The sequence below is a fragment of the Entelurus aequoreus genome, linkage group LG05 (genome assembly GCF_033978785.1).
Source record: "Entelurus aequoreus isolate RoL-2023_Sb linkage group LG05, RoL_Eaeq_v1.1, whole genome shotgun sequence".
In the NCBI taxonomy this organism is placed as follows: Eukaryota; Metazoa; Chordata; class Actinopteri; order Syngnathiformes; family Syngnathidae; genus Entelurus; species Entelurus aequoreus.
In genome coordinates, this window is record NC_084735.1 from 50613946 (window position 1) to 50631913 (window position 17968).

Here is a 17968-nt window from a genome sequence, read left to right on the forward strand (position 1 = left end):
CTCAAAGCCATAGCACACATCCCTCTTACATGTGTGTAAGAGGGAAACATCAAAGAAAACAAAGGACATTAAAGACATTAAAAGAGCAGAGCTGATGCAACCAGCCACTTCTACATACAGCTATGAATAGAAAGAAAAGGAAACATATACACTGTGATGGCCTCTGCGGTGTTCCACGCCATCGTCTGCTGGGGTGGGGGGAGCATGGCCAGAGACAGGAGCAGACCCAACAAAGCAACCAAGAGAGCCGACTCCACTCTCGGCCGCCCACTAACTCGGCCAGTATCCAGTCCGCATGGATGAGCGAGGATGCTTCTAAGGGGACCGAGGTGTCCAATACCTGCTCATTCAGCCAAGACACTGTGAAGCCTGTCCGTTCTGGCGCTCAGTGCTAGCTCCGCAGCCATGTCTCTTCATCTGCATCTCCTCCAGTGTCTCCAAACGGACTCTGGCGTGGCAGAGACCCAGCAGCTGGTCTCCATGGCCAAAAGGCTCCCGGGAGGCAGATCCAGAAGTCCACAAAAAAGCACAGCAGAAGTCACGAAAGTGCCACCCCTTGTCACACAGTCCCAAAGGGTCCCGAACCAAAAGCCAAAATATATATATATATATATAATAACACATGAAAACAAGAGGGAAACACAAAAGGATGACACAAGAGCACAGAGCTCCTGCCAACAGCAGCCACTACAGCGGCGCCATCTTAGAAAGAAAAAAAATAAAGAAAAAAATAAAATAAAAACTGTTGAACTGTCCTCTCTGAGAATCTTCATTTCATCTTTGAACTTCCTTATATCATCACGAAAATCCTTTCTCTCTCCACCATTCTGCGATTGTACACTTTCAATATTTGATATTTGAAACCTATAATACAGACCTGGGCATTCTGCGGCCCGCGGGCCGCATCCGGCCCTTTGTGCGGCCCTGTCCGGCCCGCGTGAGCCGTGAGGCCAATCATGAATTACAAAATAAATTTTAAAAAGTATCTATGTCGAGTGTGCAATACAACGGCGCTGCTTTTGTTTTGAAAAGCGTTATTTGTATTACTTCCGTGTGGACGTATGCTCGTGCGCGATTGTGAACAGCTGCAATCACAAATTACAAAATAAAGTTTAAAAAACATCAATGTCGTGCGTGCAATACAACTGTGCTGCTTTTGTTTTGAAAAGTGTCATTTATGGGCGTATGTCCGTGTGTAACCTGTGAGTGCAGGTGCACGGCGACACGTGATGCACGCGGTTATCCCCCAAAATGTCAGCTCACGCTAAAAAAAGAAAAGTTGATGAGGAATGCCGGGTTTTCAACAAGACATGGACTGCCGAGTATTTTTTTACAGAAATGAAAGGAAAAGCTGTGTGCTTAATTTGTGGAACACATGTTGCTGTGTTGAAGGAATATAATTTGAATCGACACTACACAACGAAGCACGGGGAAAAATACCGGAATCTGGCCGATGGAGAGCGCGCAAGGGAGGCTGATGCGCTGATGGCAAAACGGCAAACCCAACAAGGACTTTTTACCCAATTTCACACCCACAGAGATGCAGCTGTCAGGACAAGTTTCATAATTTCTCACAAAATCGCCAGAAAAAGTAAGGCGTTTTCTGACGGGGAGTTTATTAAGGAATGTTTATTGGACTCTGCTGCGCTCATATGCCCGGAGAAGAGGGGCGCATTTGAGAATGTGTCACTATCCCGACGCACTGTAACGAGGCGCGTTGAGGCCATCGCTGGAAATTTGGAGCTTCAGCTGAAGAACAGAACGGCCGACTTTGATTATTTTTCGCTGGCTTTGGATGAGAGCTGTGATGTACGTGACACTGCCCAGCTGCTCATCTTTTTACGTGGGATAACTAAGGACTTTCAAATCACGGAGGAGCTTGCAGCCATGCAGTCAATTAAAGGGAGAACCACAGGTAGTGACTTGTTCACAGAGGTAAATGCGTGTTTGGACATTTTAGGACTGAAATGGGACAAGCTGGCAGGTGTGACAACAGATGGTTGTCCAAATCTGACGGGGAAAAATGTTGGACTTTTAAAGAGGATGCAGGATAAAGTGACTGAAATTAACCCTGTGCAGAAATTGAAATTTTTACATTGTATTATACATCAGGAAGTGTTGTGTAAGACAGTGTTAAAAATTAACCATGTTGTTGATGTTGTAAGTAAAACAGTTAACTTTATCAGAGCGAGAGCGTTAAATCATAGACCATTTGTTGCACTTTTGGAGGAAAATGAGAGTGAACATGGTGACATAAGCTACCACAGCAACGTCAGGTGGCTCAGCCTGGGAAAAGTTCTGAAAAGTGTCTGGGACCTTAGAGACCAGATTCAGAATTTCTGTGGGAAAAAAGGACATGACATCCCAGAACTTTCAGATGAAGACTGGGTGGCAGACCTCGGATTCGCTGTGGATGTGACTGCACTCATGAACGAACTGAATGTCAAACTGCAGCGCAAGGGCCTTTTTGTGCATGAGATGTACAGTGCAGTGACGGCTTTCATGAGAAAGTTGCAGCTTCTCTCAAGCCAAGTGAAGGACAACATTCTGACCCACTTGCCAACACTAAAAGAAGCCACAAGATCAGCCGATCACCTCCACAAATACTCAAGCAAGTTAGAAGCACTGCATGGAGAGTTTTCGAGGCGATTTCAAGATTTCAAAACTATTGAGAGTGAAATGCACATGGTTTCTTCTCCCTTCAACTGCAGTGTGGACAATGTACCAAGCGATGTTCAGATGGAGCTCATTGACCTGCAGTCTGACCTACTTCTGGCCGAGCACTTCAGGTCAGTCTCATTGCTGGACTTTTACTCCTCCCTCAAAGAGGAGAACTTTCCACACCTGAGGAGGCATGCTCAGATGATTCTGGTCCTCTTTGGATCCACCTATGTATGTGAACAGACATTTTCTGTGATGAAGTTTAACAAATCCAAACACAGATCCTCTATCACTGATGAGCACCTCTCAGCTGTCCTTCGCATAGCCACCTCAGACATTCAGCCAGATTTCAATGCCCTTGTTCAAGCCCAGAACGGACTGGATTATTCGCACTGAAGAGGTAAAATGAGGTGGAAAACATAACAAGTTATTGTTTGTTGTATTGCAGTATTCTATAAACTTGTTAAGTTATTTGTTGTTTTTCCTTGTTTGTGGAACAAAGTTAAAGTGTGAACAAGTTAAAAATAAATTGCAGTGATTCAATGATTGTTTTTGTTTTCTTATTTCAATTTCACATAGCCTAATATAAATATTTAAGGATTAAGAGTTTAAATAAAACCATCAAAAGCAATCTGCTTTTGTATAAAGTTAAGTTAGGTTAAATGGAATTATTATTATTTATTTTACGGTATATCAAAAATAATATTGAGCAAAATTTAACTGAAATATTGTCGATGTGGCCCTCCAGCAGTGCTCGGGTTGCTCATGCGGCCCCAGGTAAAAATTAATTGCCCACCCCTGCTCTAATATCTAATTGTTGACATTATATATTTAATTGTAGACTTATGATATCTGGGTGATAGCAGGGTAGTACAGTGGTTCGAGGTAGTGGCGCACAGCGGGAAGGTTCTGGGTTCGATTTCCAGGCTCAGGGTCTTTCTGTGTGGAGTTTGCATGTTCTCCCCGTGACTGCGTGGGTTCCCTTTGGGTCCTATGGCTTCCTCCCACCTCCAAAGACATGCACTTGGGGATAGGCTGATTGGCAACACTAAATTGGCCCCAGTATATGAATGTGAGAGTGAATGAACGTCTGTCTATCTGTGTTGACCCTGTGATGAGGTGGAGACTTGTCCAGGGTGTAGCCTGCCTTCCACCCGAGTGCAGCTGGGATAGGCTGCAGCCCCCTACGACTCGAAAATAGACAAGCGGTAGAAAATTGGATGGATGCACTTCTGATATCTAATTGTAGGTTGTGTATTGTTTGCACCAACATTCTCATATTCCGTTCATCTGTTACTAGAGATTCCATCTGTGAGCCAGGAAGCTTCGGGCTGGGAGTTCTGTTCCGTAGTGTGCGTTTTCATAGTTGCTAAGCAGCCAACTCAAGGCCATTGGCGTTGGTTACTTTTGTTGCTAGCAGCACTTCTACCTTGTTTATTTAAACCGATATTGTACCTTGCGCTAGTCAGAGCTGTGTCAGCCTGTCTCAGAGGTCACTATGTGTGATCAGAATCATTTAAACTAAGTCCAAACTCTCACAGTTTGATCGCTGTATAGGAGGGATGTATCGAAAAAAGGTTAATTGATAAACGGCGGTACAACTCCCAACAATTAGTACTACCCTTTTATATTAAAATTGTCGGAAAACCGTGATTGATAACACTTTAATAAATCAACTGACCGGTGATACTGCTCTTTTACTAGAGAAGCATGCTAGCACTAGCTCATAAGCTAGCTTAAATGCTGACGCAAATACGAGAGACATTAACGTTTTTGCCCATTAAGAAACAAACATTTAAATCTCCAAGTGAAATAAAACTAACATATATTAACAATAACATTTACTTGGTTAGCAAAATGTCGCACTTGATTGAAAATCACAACTAAAAGCAATACAATATGTTCGGGGGGAGGCCTCAAATATACACAAGCAAAACAATAAATAAAATGACTACATTTTAAGTATTGACAAACAAAGCTGCACTTCACTATTGAACATGTAGGCAGAGGTAGAGTTGTACATTACTAGCAATCACGTTAGGACATTTTTGGACAAAAGTGCAGTAACAATATAAATACTACATTATAAGCAGATGTATTAACAAGTCATATGCAAAAAAATTAAGACTGGCAGATTCCCAGCAAGGAAAAACCGACATGACAAGACAACATGACAAAGGTCTGTCAAACATTTGCAGCACAATAGAAATGTTAGTTTTTCAACAGTATAAAAGGGTAGCTTGTCTTTGGCGATGTAGTGATAACAACCAAATTTTCTATAAACGCACACCATTTTGCACTGTTTTGTTTACACTGACCTGGCTTATTAACCAAACGCCTCAGTTTTAGGAGGGCATGCAGGTTTGTCGTGCTTATCTAACTGGCTCCTCGGTGTTGATACGCTCAACTTGATCCAAAGGTTTAAACTAAAAAATTCCCACACTGGTGCTGTGGCATTTTGTTTTGTGTTCATTTTGTCCATGTTAGCTGCTACATGCTAACTAGTTGCACTGTGTGAAGCTAGCAGGTTTTTGCCTCGGAGGTTCCCCCACAGAGAGTCTCCAACACTTAACGATGACAAGATAATTCATCCCCTTCTTTTCATTCCGCTATAGCACAAACGTACGTAGCTGCTGAAAGCGTCGAAAAGCGTGAATGCTCTTGAAGCATGCAGATGGCGATGTATCGATGCTGAAAAAACTTACCGACTTAATTTACATTTATCGTCGATTAAATGACTTATCGAATATTGGCCCAGGCCTATGATTAATACAAAGTAGAATGCAAAAAAACAAAAAACCCCTTTGTCTTCTTGTCTCATAAGGGTTGCGAACAATAGGCAACATTCTAAAAAAGGTGCAGTTCCCCTTTAACTTACAGTTGTGTATGTCACACCGTGGCGAGGGATGTCTTGTCTTGGTTTTTTCTGTCTTGTGATTTGCATGTTTTAGTTTGAAAAATATCTCTCTTCTCGTTTCAGGTCACTTGCCCTTCCTTTTGTGTCATCAGTCAGATGTCATCCCTGTTCCCTGATTGTGTCCACCTGTTCCCTGTTACCCTTATGTGTCTTATAAGCCCACGCCTCCCTTTGTTCTGTGCCAGATTCTCTCGAGTATTCGTGCCTTTCTAGAATCCATGTCCATGCCTGTCCATGCCTTGCCTCGTCTCACGTTTGTATACCTTGATCTTGAATTCCTTCGTTGCTATTTTGAGTTTTATTTTCTCCTCCTCAGCAGAGGGATTTTGTGTTATTTAGTTTTACAGCCGAAGTGGTTAGATTTCCGTTTTTCTTATAGTTCTTTCTTTCCTCAAATTTTTGAGTGACATTTTTTGTTAACATTTATTGTATTAGAGAAAGTGTAGAATTTTCATAGCCATTGTTTCTTCCTCCTGTTGGAGCGTTTTGTGTTTCTATAAGTTTCATAGAATGTACGTCGGCAATTATAGTTTGTCATTGTTTTTGTGTTTTTCCTCCTGTCGGAGTGATTTTCGGTTGTTCCTTTTTTTTGGAACCTTTTTCGCCGACTAGTTAAGTTATTGTAGAATTTGAATTACCCTGACTCTGGAGCAGCTGGGGCAGTATTGCAGTCTCTCTGCCGCACTGTTGTGACTAAACGAGAGCTGAGCCAGAAGGCAAAGCTCTCGGCCTACCGAGCTATCTACATTCCTACTCTCACCTATGGTCATGAAGTGTGGGTCATGACCGAAAGAATAAGATCGCGGATACAAGCGGCCGAAATTAGTTTCCTCAGAAGGGTGGCTGGCATCTCCCTTAGAAATAGGGTGAGAAGTTCAGTCACCCGAGAGAGACTCGGAGTAGAGCCGCTGCTCCTTCGCTTGGAAAGGAGACAGCTTAGGTGGTTCGGGCATCTCGTGCGGATGCCTCACGAGCGTCTCCCTAGGGAGGTCCTCGTTGCACGTCCCACTGGGAGGAGACCCCGCGGCATCTCCTCTCTGGCCTGGGAATGCTTCGGGATTCCCCAGGAGGAAGTTGCTAATGTTGCTCTGGAGAGGGAAGTCTGGGGGTCTCTGTTGGAGCTGTTGTCCCCGCGACCCGATTCCGGATAAGCGGTTGAAGATGGATGGATGGATGACTCTGGAGGTGAAAGGAAGCTTTCAAAATAAAAGCCTGCTGGTATATTCCCTACTCTGCATCTGAGTCCTATCCTTTTGAACATGCCTGACAGTGTAAATGTCACGATGACTCGCCTGCTGATGGCATCATATAGCGTCAACAATAAAATGTATTCTCTTCTCTTTCCCTCAGGTGTTCACATATTACGATGCAGAACACTTTAAATCCACATATTTTTTGTTTCAGCTTCCTCATTTTACAAGGAAAAAAATATGACTGGCTCTACTTCATAACTAACCTCCACTAACTCTCTATGCTGTTGAAGAATTGTGAGTGGATGTATTCCAAACTTGTTCCACCTATCTACGAGAGGAAATTGGCTTTCGTTTGTGACAACAATGGACAGGGACACAGAGATGAGGGAAGATGATAGTGTATCGTGTCCCTTTTCCAGCGGATTTCTCCACTATTGCAGATAATTTTGTTAACTTTAAATATATGAATTTTGTGAGTATATTAAACTTTAAAAATGTTGACATTTTTTTGAGGGGTCTCTTCCCCCTCTTGTAGCTACGTTCTGGATCATCATTTGTCCCAAAGTAGGCTCTCATGAAATCTGCCACGATTTAGTTGTAGTTGTTGTTAAGGGAAATAGTGAACGTCGTAATGCATCTGTGAAATAATTGCGCAGCAGTATGCTTAAAATGAGAAAAACACGTAAATAATACATGTTCTTATGAGTGTGCCTGTTACCATCTTACATGTATACTTACAGTGTCATTGTGGCAATGTGAAACGTATGAAGACAGCCTAATCACATGATAAAATAATCCAAGATGGCGGCGGGGGTAATCCAAGATGATGGCGGGGGTAATCAAAGATGGCGCCGCGCATAGACGCAGCGGGTCAGAGCTCTCTTTTTTGGTGCAAGTTTTTGTTATTTTTGCTTGTATGGTGTGTGTGTCTGTCCACATTATGCCGGGCGACTAACATCTACAGTCGACCCGAACTTCTTAAATTGGGACTACAGAGTGAGCAAGACGTCACAGCTGAGTTTCTTCGCTTACACGAGATACCGGCGGACATAGCCAGGACACTAGCCGGGCTCTCCGTGGATTACATTTCCCAGGAGAAGGAGGCGGAGAGACAGGAAGCAAAAGCGGGGCTGCAGAGCTGGCGTGCTAGCTAGGCTCCGCAAGATGCCATTCAAACCATTGCTTCCCAGCATTTTTTTATCGAATGCAAGATCCCTCGCCAACAAGCTGGACGAGCTGAAGCTGCAGATTGCGACAAATAAGATGGTCGGGGACAGCTGCATTCTGCTCATCACGGAGACGTGGCTTCACCCGCTCATCCCGGACACAGCTATCGAGCTAGTGGGCCGCACAACACATCGGCATGACAGAACCAAGGACTCCGGTAAGAGCAGAGGAGGGGGGCTGTGCATCTACGTCAACAACAGCTGGTGCACCAACACTAAGACTGTTACCAGTCAATGCTCATCTGATTTGGAGTACGTTACTGTGAAATGCAGACCCATCTACCTTCCACGGGAGTTTAATGTTGTCATGCTAACGGCTGTTTACATACCACCGGCAGCTAATGCTAGTACGGCCCTCAGGGTGTTACATGACTCCATTAGCAGTCAACAAAGCGCGTACCCTGAGGCGGTGCACATCATTGCTGGGGACTTTAACCATGCAGAATTGAAAACTGTGCTCCCTAAATTCCACCAGCACATTAAATGTGCAACTAGGGTAAAAAACACTCTGGACAAGGCATACTCTAATATCAAGAGTAGCTACAGGGCTAAGCCACTACCACACTTGGGCCAGTCCGACCACCTGTCAGTGTTGTTAATCCCAGCATACACCCCCCTCAGGAAAAGTGCTCCCCCGACAACTAAAACTGTTCAAATCTGGCCTGAGGGCGCCTCTCAGCAGCTCCAGGATTGCTTTGAAAGAACAAACTGGGGCATCTTTGAACAGCAAGACCTGGAGGACTACACTTTATCTGTGCTGAGCTATATCAAGTTCTGCACGGATATTGCTATGACCGAGAAGCGCATCCGAGTCTATCCAAACCAAAAGCCCTGGATGACTGGTGAGGTCAGGACCCTGCTGAAGGAGAAGAACAATGCCTTCAGGTGTGGTGATGGGGCACAGCACAGTGTTGCCAGAGCCAGCCTGAGGAGAGGCATCATAGAGGCCAAGACAGCATATCGGAAGAAAATAGAGGGACACCTCAGCAGCAACAACACAAGGCAGGTGTGGCAGGGGGTGAAGCACATCACCGGCTACAAATCCAACAACCTCGCTGTGGCTGATGGAGACGCCTCACTGGCGGAGGAACTGAAAATCTTCTTCGCTCGCTTCGAGGTGGAGCAACCACATGCAGTCACATCACAACCCTCAACCCGTGACAACATCCTTATGTTGGAGGAACATGAGGTGCAGCGCACACTAAGGAAGGTGAACCCAAGGAAAGCTGCTGGACCGGATGGCGTACCTGGACGTGTACTAAAGACCTGTGCAGACCAGCTGGCTGTTGTTTTTACCAGGATTTTCAACCAGTCCTTGTCCCAGTACATCGTCCCACCCTGTCTAAAGGACTCTGTTATTGTCTCACTGCCTAAACAATCTGCAGTAAACAGCCTGAATGATTACCGTCCAGTGGCACTTACACCAATCGTTATGAAGTGCTTTGAGACTCACCTCAAATCTGCCACCTGCATTGGACTCTCACCAGTTTGCGTACAGGGCCAACAGATCTACAGAGGATGCTATTGCAACAGCCCTCCACACTGCTCTGAGCCACCTAGAGCAGCAGGGGAGCTATGCAAGGCTACTTTTTGTTGATTTTAGCTCTGCGTTCAACACCATCCTCCCCCACAGACTGGTGTCCAAACTGACGGGGCTGGGACTGTCTTCCTCCATCTGCCACTGGATCCTGGACTTCCTGACAAATCGCTCTCAGAGGGTGAGAGTAGGCTCCCACCTCTCAACATCCATCAGCATCAGCACCGGCTCCCCCCAGGGCTGCGTGCTAAGCCCCCTACTCTACACCCTGTACACTCATGTCTACACCCCTGCTCATGCCAGCAATACCACTATTAAGTCTGCAGACGACACCACAGTAGTGGGACTCATTTCTGGGAGGAATGAGTCTGCCTACAGAAATGAAGTGGAGCGGCTGACTGGGTGGTGCAGGGAAAACAACCTGGTCCTTAACACCACCAAGACAAAGGAGCTGATCATGGATTTCCGGAAGAAAAAAACAATAAACATCCAACCATCAATGGGGACTATGTGGAAAAGGTTTCTAACTTCAGGTTCCTGGGGATCCAGATCGAGGAAGACCTGTCGTGGAGTATGAACCGCTCAGGGACCATCAAAAAGGCACAGCAGAGACTTTACTTTCTGAAACTCCTCAAAAAGAACAACCTGTCACAAAAACTGCTTGTGTCCTTCTATCGCTGCTCAATAGAGTGTGCTGACATACTGCATGTGTGTATGGTATGCCAGCTGCACGGCGGCAGAGAAAAATGCACTTCAGAGGGTCATAAAAACTGCCATGAAGATCACTGGCTGATCTCTCCCCTCCCTAGATGAACTGTACAGTGCCAGGTGCCTCAAAAAGGCCCAAAACATCATAAGGGACCCATCTCACCCTGGACATAAACTTTTTGAACTGCTGCCCTCGGGCAGGAGATACAGGACAATAAAATGCCGGACAAACAGACTTAAGAACACTTTTTACCTAAGAGCAATAGTGTCGCTGAACACAAGACGACAATAATGACTGTGCATGTGAGCTGTGTGCTTGCTATTTTTATGTATTTTATGTATTTTTATCTATTTATCTATGTTCTTATGTTTTATGAATTTGCACTAAATTAGTTTTGCTTGCCCCTAGTAAGAGGCAGTGGAAGTTTGAAGTTCCTTGGAGTAACCCCAGTCGACGAAAATAATAATAATAATAATAATAATAATAATAATAATAATGATAATGGATTAGATTTTATATCGCGCTTTTCTATTATTATATACTCAAAGCGCTCACAGAGAAGTGGGAACCCATCATTCATTCACACTTGGTGGTGGTAAGCTACTATCGTAGCCACAGCTGCCCTGGGGTAGACTGACGGAAGCGAGGCTGCCAGTTTGCGCCTACGGCCCCTCCGACCACCACCTATCAATCATTCATCATTCATTCACCAGTGTGAGCGGCACCGGGGGCAAGGGTGAAGTGTCCTGCCCAAGGACACAACGGCAGTGATTTGGATGTCAAGAGGCGGGGAGCGAACCGGCAACCCTCAGGTTTCTGGCACGGCCGCTCTACCCACTACGCCATACCGCCCCATACCGAAAATACATAAATAATACATGTTCTTATGAATGTGCCTGTTACCATCTTACATGTATACTTACAGTGTGTATATAAAATATTGATGTCGTTTTTTTTAGAGCATGAATAGATCGAATCCCAATTACTTGCATTGTTAGCTATACTTATTGGAAGCTCGTATTTACGATTTACAAAACATACACAATAAAAGATATGTGTGTTCTTGGGCCCTGCGATGAGGTGGCGACTTGTCCAGTGTGTACCCTAACCTGACTCTCGCCAGATCCTTGTAGTTCGCTGAGCTCTACCGCATACATTTTTTTTTTTACAAAGCCCCGCCTTCTGAAATACATCTATTGAGAAGTCCCAGATCCTTGTGTGGAGCTCAGCGAACTACAAGGATCTGGGACTTCTCAATAGATGTATTTCAGAAGGCGGGGCCTTGTAAAAAAAAAATTGTATGCGATTGGATAAACCACTTGTCCGTTATCTTGAATGACGTGCTACTTCAACCACTCACATCCAAATCAACCCGTGACGCTGATAAGAGCGACGCTGGGAAATCCAAAACAGAACAGCCGACATATTGGATAACGACTAGGGGTGTAACGGTACGTGTATTTGTATTGAACCGTTTCGGTACGGGGGTTCCGGTTTGGTTCGGAGGTGTACCGAACGAGTTTCCACACGAACATATGAAGTTTAGCTAAAGTCTTAACAAGCTGCTCCGCTTTCTGCCTCTGTCTCCTACACAGCACCCAGCATTGTCCCACCCACACAACCATCTGATTGGTTACAACCATAGCGGTGACAGCCAATCAGCAGTGCGTATTCAGAGCGCATGTTGTCAGTGCTTCTGCGGTGGGGATAGCAGATAGGTGTTTAGCAGGTGAGCATCAGGCAGCGAACTCTCCCCAAATTAAAATAAACACCTCCCAGTCAACTACTAGTAACATCACTATGAGCCCGTTGACTTTCTAGAAACAAACTGCAGCTCAGCTCGCTCGCAGTCCTGGCTTAAGGTGAAGGCTAATTAGCTTTTAGCGTAACGTTTTGCGGTGTGTGTGTGTGTGTTAGCTCATTGTGCGGTGTGTGAGTGTGTGTGTGTGTGTGTGTGTGTGTGTGTGTATCTTAGCTCATTGTGCGGTGTGTGTGTGTGGGTGTGTGTGTGTTACCGTAGCAGCCTAGTTTTGAATGGCAGGGTCCCTGCATTCACATGTTGATAAAAATATAACATTTACATTAAAAAAAATCAACTACAGGCTTCCCAAATGCTGTAATAAATTAAGCATGATGAGTTGACTTAAAACTGTTTAATGTTGCACTTTTTATATGTACAAGAAAAGTTTTGTCATTTTATTTAATCTGAGCAACAACTTGAGGCAGTTTAATGTGGATTAACGTGGGCAGAATTATTATAGTGTTCCCAATGTTAAAAGGATAAAGCCATTGTTTACAAATTTGGTAAATAAATAACCAAAAAATGTATATTTTGTTGTTTTCTTACTGTACCGAAAATGAACCGAACCGTGACCTCTAAACCGAAGTACGAACCGAACCGAAGTTTTTGTGTACCGTTACAACCCTAATAACGACAGAGCGAAAAGTTCTCTGTTCATCTTTTAAAGAATTAATATTCGATAGATTCGACAAAACAGTTGCAATAGCAGAATCAATGTCAGCACACGACTCCTCGGCGCATGCCGCCATTGTTGTTTGAATCAAACAGTCACTTCGGCGCTACGTCACATCTATGAAATCCCACCCGCTGATCCTGATTGGTTCATTATTTTTTGCTATCTTGAAAGAGTTTGCATTGCCCTCGAGCCCAGATCCTTGTGTGGAGCTCAGGGAACTACAAGGATCTGGCGAGAGTCAGGTTAGGTCAGTGGTTCTTAACCTGGGTTCGATCGAACCCTAGGGGTTCGGTGAGTCGGGCTCAGGGGTTCGGCGGAGGTCAAGACACACCCGACTCATCGTGTAAATAAAAACTTCTCCCTATCGGCGTATTACGGATACGGCAACAGCAGAAGTCACACTGATTTGCAGGTGTGTAATTTGTTGTGAGTTCATGCACTGTGTTGGTTTTGTTCTTTGAACAAAGGTGATGTTCATGCACGGTTCATTTTGTGCACCAGTAAAAAAACATGGTAACACTTTAGTATGGGGAACATATTCACCATTAATTAGTTGCTTATTAACATGCAAATTAGTAACATATTGGCTCTTAACTAGTCATTATTAAGTACTTATTAATGCCTTATTCTGCATACAACCCTAACCCTCTAACCCTGGCCCTAACCCTCTAACCCAGGGGTAGGGAACCTATGGCTCTCTAGCCAGATGTGGCTCTTTTGATGACTGCATCTGGCTCTCTGATACATCTTAGCTGACATTGCTTAACACGATAAGTAATTAATAATTCCGCTGGTAATCACAGTGTTAAAAAAATAACGTTCAAAATATGCATTTTAATCCATCCATACGCTTACTACCGCACCTGTTCAAGAAGTCGCATTAATGGTAAGAAGTATTTTATTTATTATTGGCTAGCTTCAGAATAACAATGTTATTAAAAAGAAAAAGAGGATTAAAAAATGTTGGTCTTACTTAAAAATGCACGCATTTAGTTGTATTCAGTGTTAAAAAATATTACATGGCTCTCACGGAAATACATTTTTAAATATTTGGCTTTCATGGCTCTCTCAGCCAAAAAGGTTCCCGACCCCTGCTCTAACCCTAACCCTAACCCTAACCCTGACCAAATAACTCTAAATTAAGTTTTTGTTACTTATAATATGTTCCCCATACTAAAGTGTTACCAAAAACATATAACTTTGTCTTGAATTTGGAAAAAAACAACATTTTATTTTTCACTAAAGAAGGGTTCGGTGAATGCGCATATGAAACTGGTGGGGTTCGGTACCTCCAACAAGGTTAAGAACCACTGGGTTAGGTGTACACCGCCTTCCGCCCGAATGCAGTTGAGATAGGCTCCAGCACCACCATCCTGCCACCCCGAAAGGGACAAGTGGTAGAAAATGGATGGATGGATGTGTTCTTGTCTTACATAGGGATTGTGAAGGAACTGCAACATCCCCCCTCAAAAAGTGCACTTCCCCTTTAAAGGGGATCTTTTTTTTTCTAGTTAAAAAAGGGGGACATCTTATCCCAAAAGAACCTGATATAAACCGTACAAACTTTCGAGAATCGTTCAAATTCAAACTATGCCCATCCCTATCCATCACTGGACGCTCACTATTTTTGACCGTTTTGATTGCAACATCCGGGTAGTTACAGTGTACTACATGTTGGCGCACTTCTCAATGTGAACAGCACTGGTGCACTCCAAAGTGTGAGCAAGTGCGCCACAACAGTGCGTAGTGTCGAAGCAACACACAAGGGCCGAAAAGCGACGTCAACGCAACGGATGAGCGGGCTTTGTTTGTGTCTCACCTCCCGTGTTGGTGCGCTTGGTACATCCGGCCTCCTCCTCCGGAGTTTCCAGCGGCCGCTTGCGGGAGTCCGCGTTGTCAGCCTCCATGTGGCTCTGCTGCAGGTTGTGCAGGTTCGACGTGGAAAACATCCCGTTATGGTCCATGGCTGCTTCGCCACCACCGGCCATCATCTTTTTTTCTTTTTTCGTTTTTTTGGTGGTGTGTTGTTCTCCTCCAAGAGCTGGGAGAGAGAGAGAAAAAAAAACGTGCGTTCTTCCTTCTCTGCGTCTCTCCAACACACACACGCCGTGCCCGCCGCACGAAACGATGACGCGCGCCGCCAAACGAGCAAGTTTTGGCGTCAAACGGATCTGCTCCGGCAGGACTGGGGGTCTCCACTTACTGCTGCCCCCCTCCCACACACACACACACCGAGCTAAATATAAACCCCATTGAATGAAAGGCGCTCTTTTCATTTCACGCTGCTTTATTGTTGACGCGCTCAACCAAACTCACTCGCACCCCCAATCCCACACACACACACACACACACACACACACACACACACACACACACACACACACACACACACAATACCAACACCGGCTGCAGTCTGCAAAGAAACATTACAACTATTTCATTTCTCTTGCACAGGGTGCCGAATATAGAAAGTTCAGTCACACTTTTCTCGCAGATATATTTCTCAGATTTAACTCACTTTTCTCAGATTTAGCTAATTTTCATCACAATTAAGTTTAAATTAAATGTTGACTATAATATTATACCTCAACGTTAAATCTAAACCTAAATGTTAAATATTCATCTTAAATTTAAATGTGAATGCTCAATATTAAAGTTAAAGTTAAAGTACCAATGATTGGGAGGTGAGGGGAGCAGTGAGCAGCAGCGGTGGCCGCGCCCGGGAATCATTGTTGGTACATATTGGCACGTGGTTAAACTATTAGGGATGTCCGATAATGGCTTTTTGCCGATATCCGATATGCCGATATTGTCCAACTCTTTAATTACTGATACCGATATCAACCGATACCGATATCAACCGATATATACAGTCGTGGAATTAACACATTATTATGCCTAAAATTTGGACAACCAGGTATGGTGAAGATAAAGTACTTTTTAAAAAAATTAATAAAATAAAATAAGATAAATAAATTAAAAACATTTTCTTGAATAAAAAAAAAAAGTAAAACAATATAAAAACGGTTACGGTGGGACGGCGTGGCGAAGTTGGTAGAGTGGCTGTGCCAGCAATCGGAGTGTTGCTTGTTACTGGGGTTCAATTCCCACCTTCTACCTTCCTAGTCACGTCCGTTGTGTCCTTGGGCAACACACTTCACCCTTTGCCTCTGATGGCTGCTGGTTAGCGCCTTGCATGGCAGCTCCCGCCATCAGTGTGTGAATGTGTGTGTGAATGGGTAAATGTGGAAATACTGTCAAAGCGCTTTGAGTACCTTGAAGGTAGAAAAGCGCTGTACAAGTATAACCCATTTATCATTTATATTTATTTACATAGAAACTAGTAATTAATGAAAATGTGTAAAATTAACTGTTAAACTGTATTGATATATATTGATATATAATGTAGGAACCAGAATATTAATAACAGAAAGAAACAACCCTTTTGTGTGAATGAGTGTGAATGAGTGTAAATGGGGGAGGGAGGTTTTTTGGGTTGGTGCACTAATTGTAAGTGTATCTTGTGTTTTTTATGTGGATTTAATAAAAAAAAACAACCAAAAAACGATACTGATCATAAAAAAAACGATACCGATAATTTCCGATATTACATTTTAACGCATTTATCGGCCGATAATATCGGCAGACCGATATTATCATCTCTAATATGTATATATACATATATATATATAAGAAATACTTGACTTTCAGTGAATTCTAGCTATATATATATATATATATATATATATATATATATATATATATATATATATATATATATATATATATTTACCTATCAAATACACAGTAATGAAAACACAGTTGTTCTAATAACTGTACTGTGCTTGCTGCTTACTAAAAAAAAAAAAAAAAACACTTACCTTTCACTATTTGAGTAGCTTTTGTTCTGCCATTTGAGTACTGGCGAGCGATCTCTGAATCCGGGAACATATCCTTCACGGATTTGTTGAAGACATCCGCAAATGAGAACAGGATGTTGCTTCCAGCTATCAGCATAGCCATCTTTGTCTCTGCATATGTTACACCATCGGGTCTCCATTTAGCGAGGTGGCCCATAATACTGGGCTGGGACAGGTGCTGCGCTGCTGCCGCCTTGTGCTTCGCTGACCGTTCATGAGTAAGTATATCCGTTCGGCCCCCGTGTTCAATGGAGAAGTCTGTTCTACAAAATTTACAGGCAGCATACCCCTTCGCCTTCGAACTGTCCTGGATAAACTGAAATTCTTGTTTCCGTTCGTTTTGGAACTTACAAGCGTATTTCTTCATCTTACTCATCGTCGGCGTCGCCATGGCTGTATCTTCCTCATTCTTCTGCTTCGTCTCCTTGTTGTGTGCGCAGTTGTGCACTCTCTAAAAGCCGTAGATGTTATAAAGTGGTTGGGCCGGCACGCTGTTTATATCGTGGAAAAGCGGACATGAAAACAGGCTGTCCCCACTGAGGTGTGCATGGAGCTGGAGGGGACGTGCCTTTAAGCCACGCCCCCTCCAGCTACGGCAGGAAATCGGGAGAAAATCGGGAGAATATTTGTCCCGGGAGGTTTTCGGGACAGGCGCTGAAATTCGGGAGTCTCACGGAAAATTCGAGAGGGTTGGCAAGTATGAAAACATGGGAAGGAAAGAGAAGAAAAATAGTGCGAAAGGAGGTAAGGCGCACAGCCCAGTCCTGAGAACGAATGTTCTGAATGTGTTGTTTAAATATTAAATATTATACTATATACATATATACAGAAGCATTCAGACTGTGGGTGGAAAGTAAAAAATTGCACACAGAGAGGTGCTAAACTATAAAATCAGTGCCTATGAGAGTTCACCGTGGTAATGGCTTTTGATGATGCCAACATGTTTATTACTGAATACTTTCTAATACGCTTCTGTTTTGGAGATTTTGCATGTGTAAGTAATATGCAACCATAATTATTTGATACTTACTCGTATTGATAAATGTGCAGTTTCAGACTGCAATATTGTTCAATCAAAGACAGTTATCACGTATGACTCCTTATTACATCCAGCCATAGAATTATACATTAAAATAAACATATTTGAAATAATTAATTTTAAATGATCATAATAATTCATTTAAAATGACCATATTTAATTATTAAAATAATTGCTTGTTATCAACAACTTTAGCATTTTATTCATTACATTTTGAAGCTATCAGAAGCCAAGTTATGTTATATTCCTTAAGATTTATTTATGCAAGTTTGAAGTATCAATTATCTAA

The 17968-nt window shown here is 43.3% G+C and overlaps 2 protein-coding genes across 2 annotated transcripts in view; one reads left to right on the forward strand and one right to left on the reverse strand.

Moving 5' to 3' along the window:
- nova1 (NOVA alternative splicing regulator 1) overlaps positions 1–15042 on the reverse strand; it is an 86679-nt gene extending 71637 nt beyond the window's left edge. The window contains exon 1 of the mRNA XM_062048323.1: positions 14540–15042. Coding sequence (XP_061904307.1) covers positions 14540–14996 — 457 coding nt within the window. The 5' untranslated portion in view covers positions 14997–15042. The remainder of the gene's footprint in view (positions 1–14539) is intronic.
- The window catches only part of capns1a (calpain, small subunit 1 a), a 218874-nt gene that overhangs the window by 75424 nt on the left and 125482 nt on the right, over positions 1–17968 (forward strand). The window lies entirely within an intron of this gene.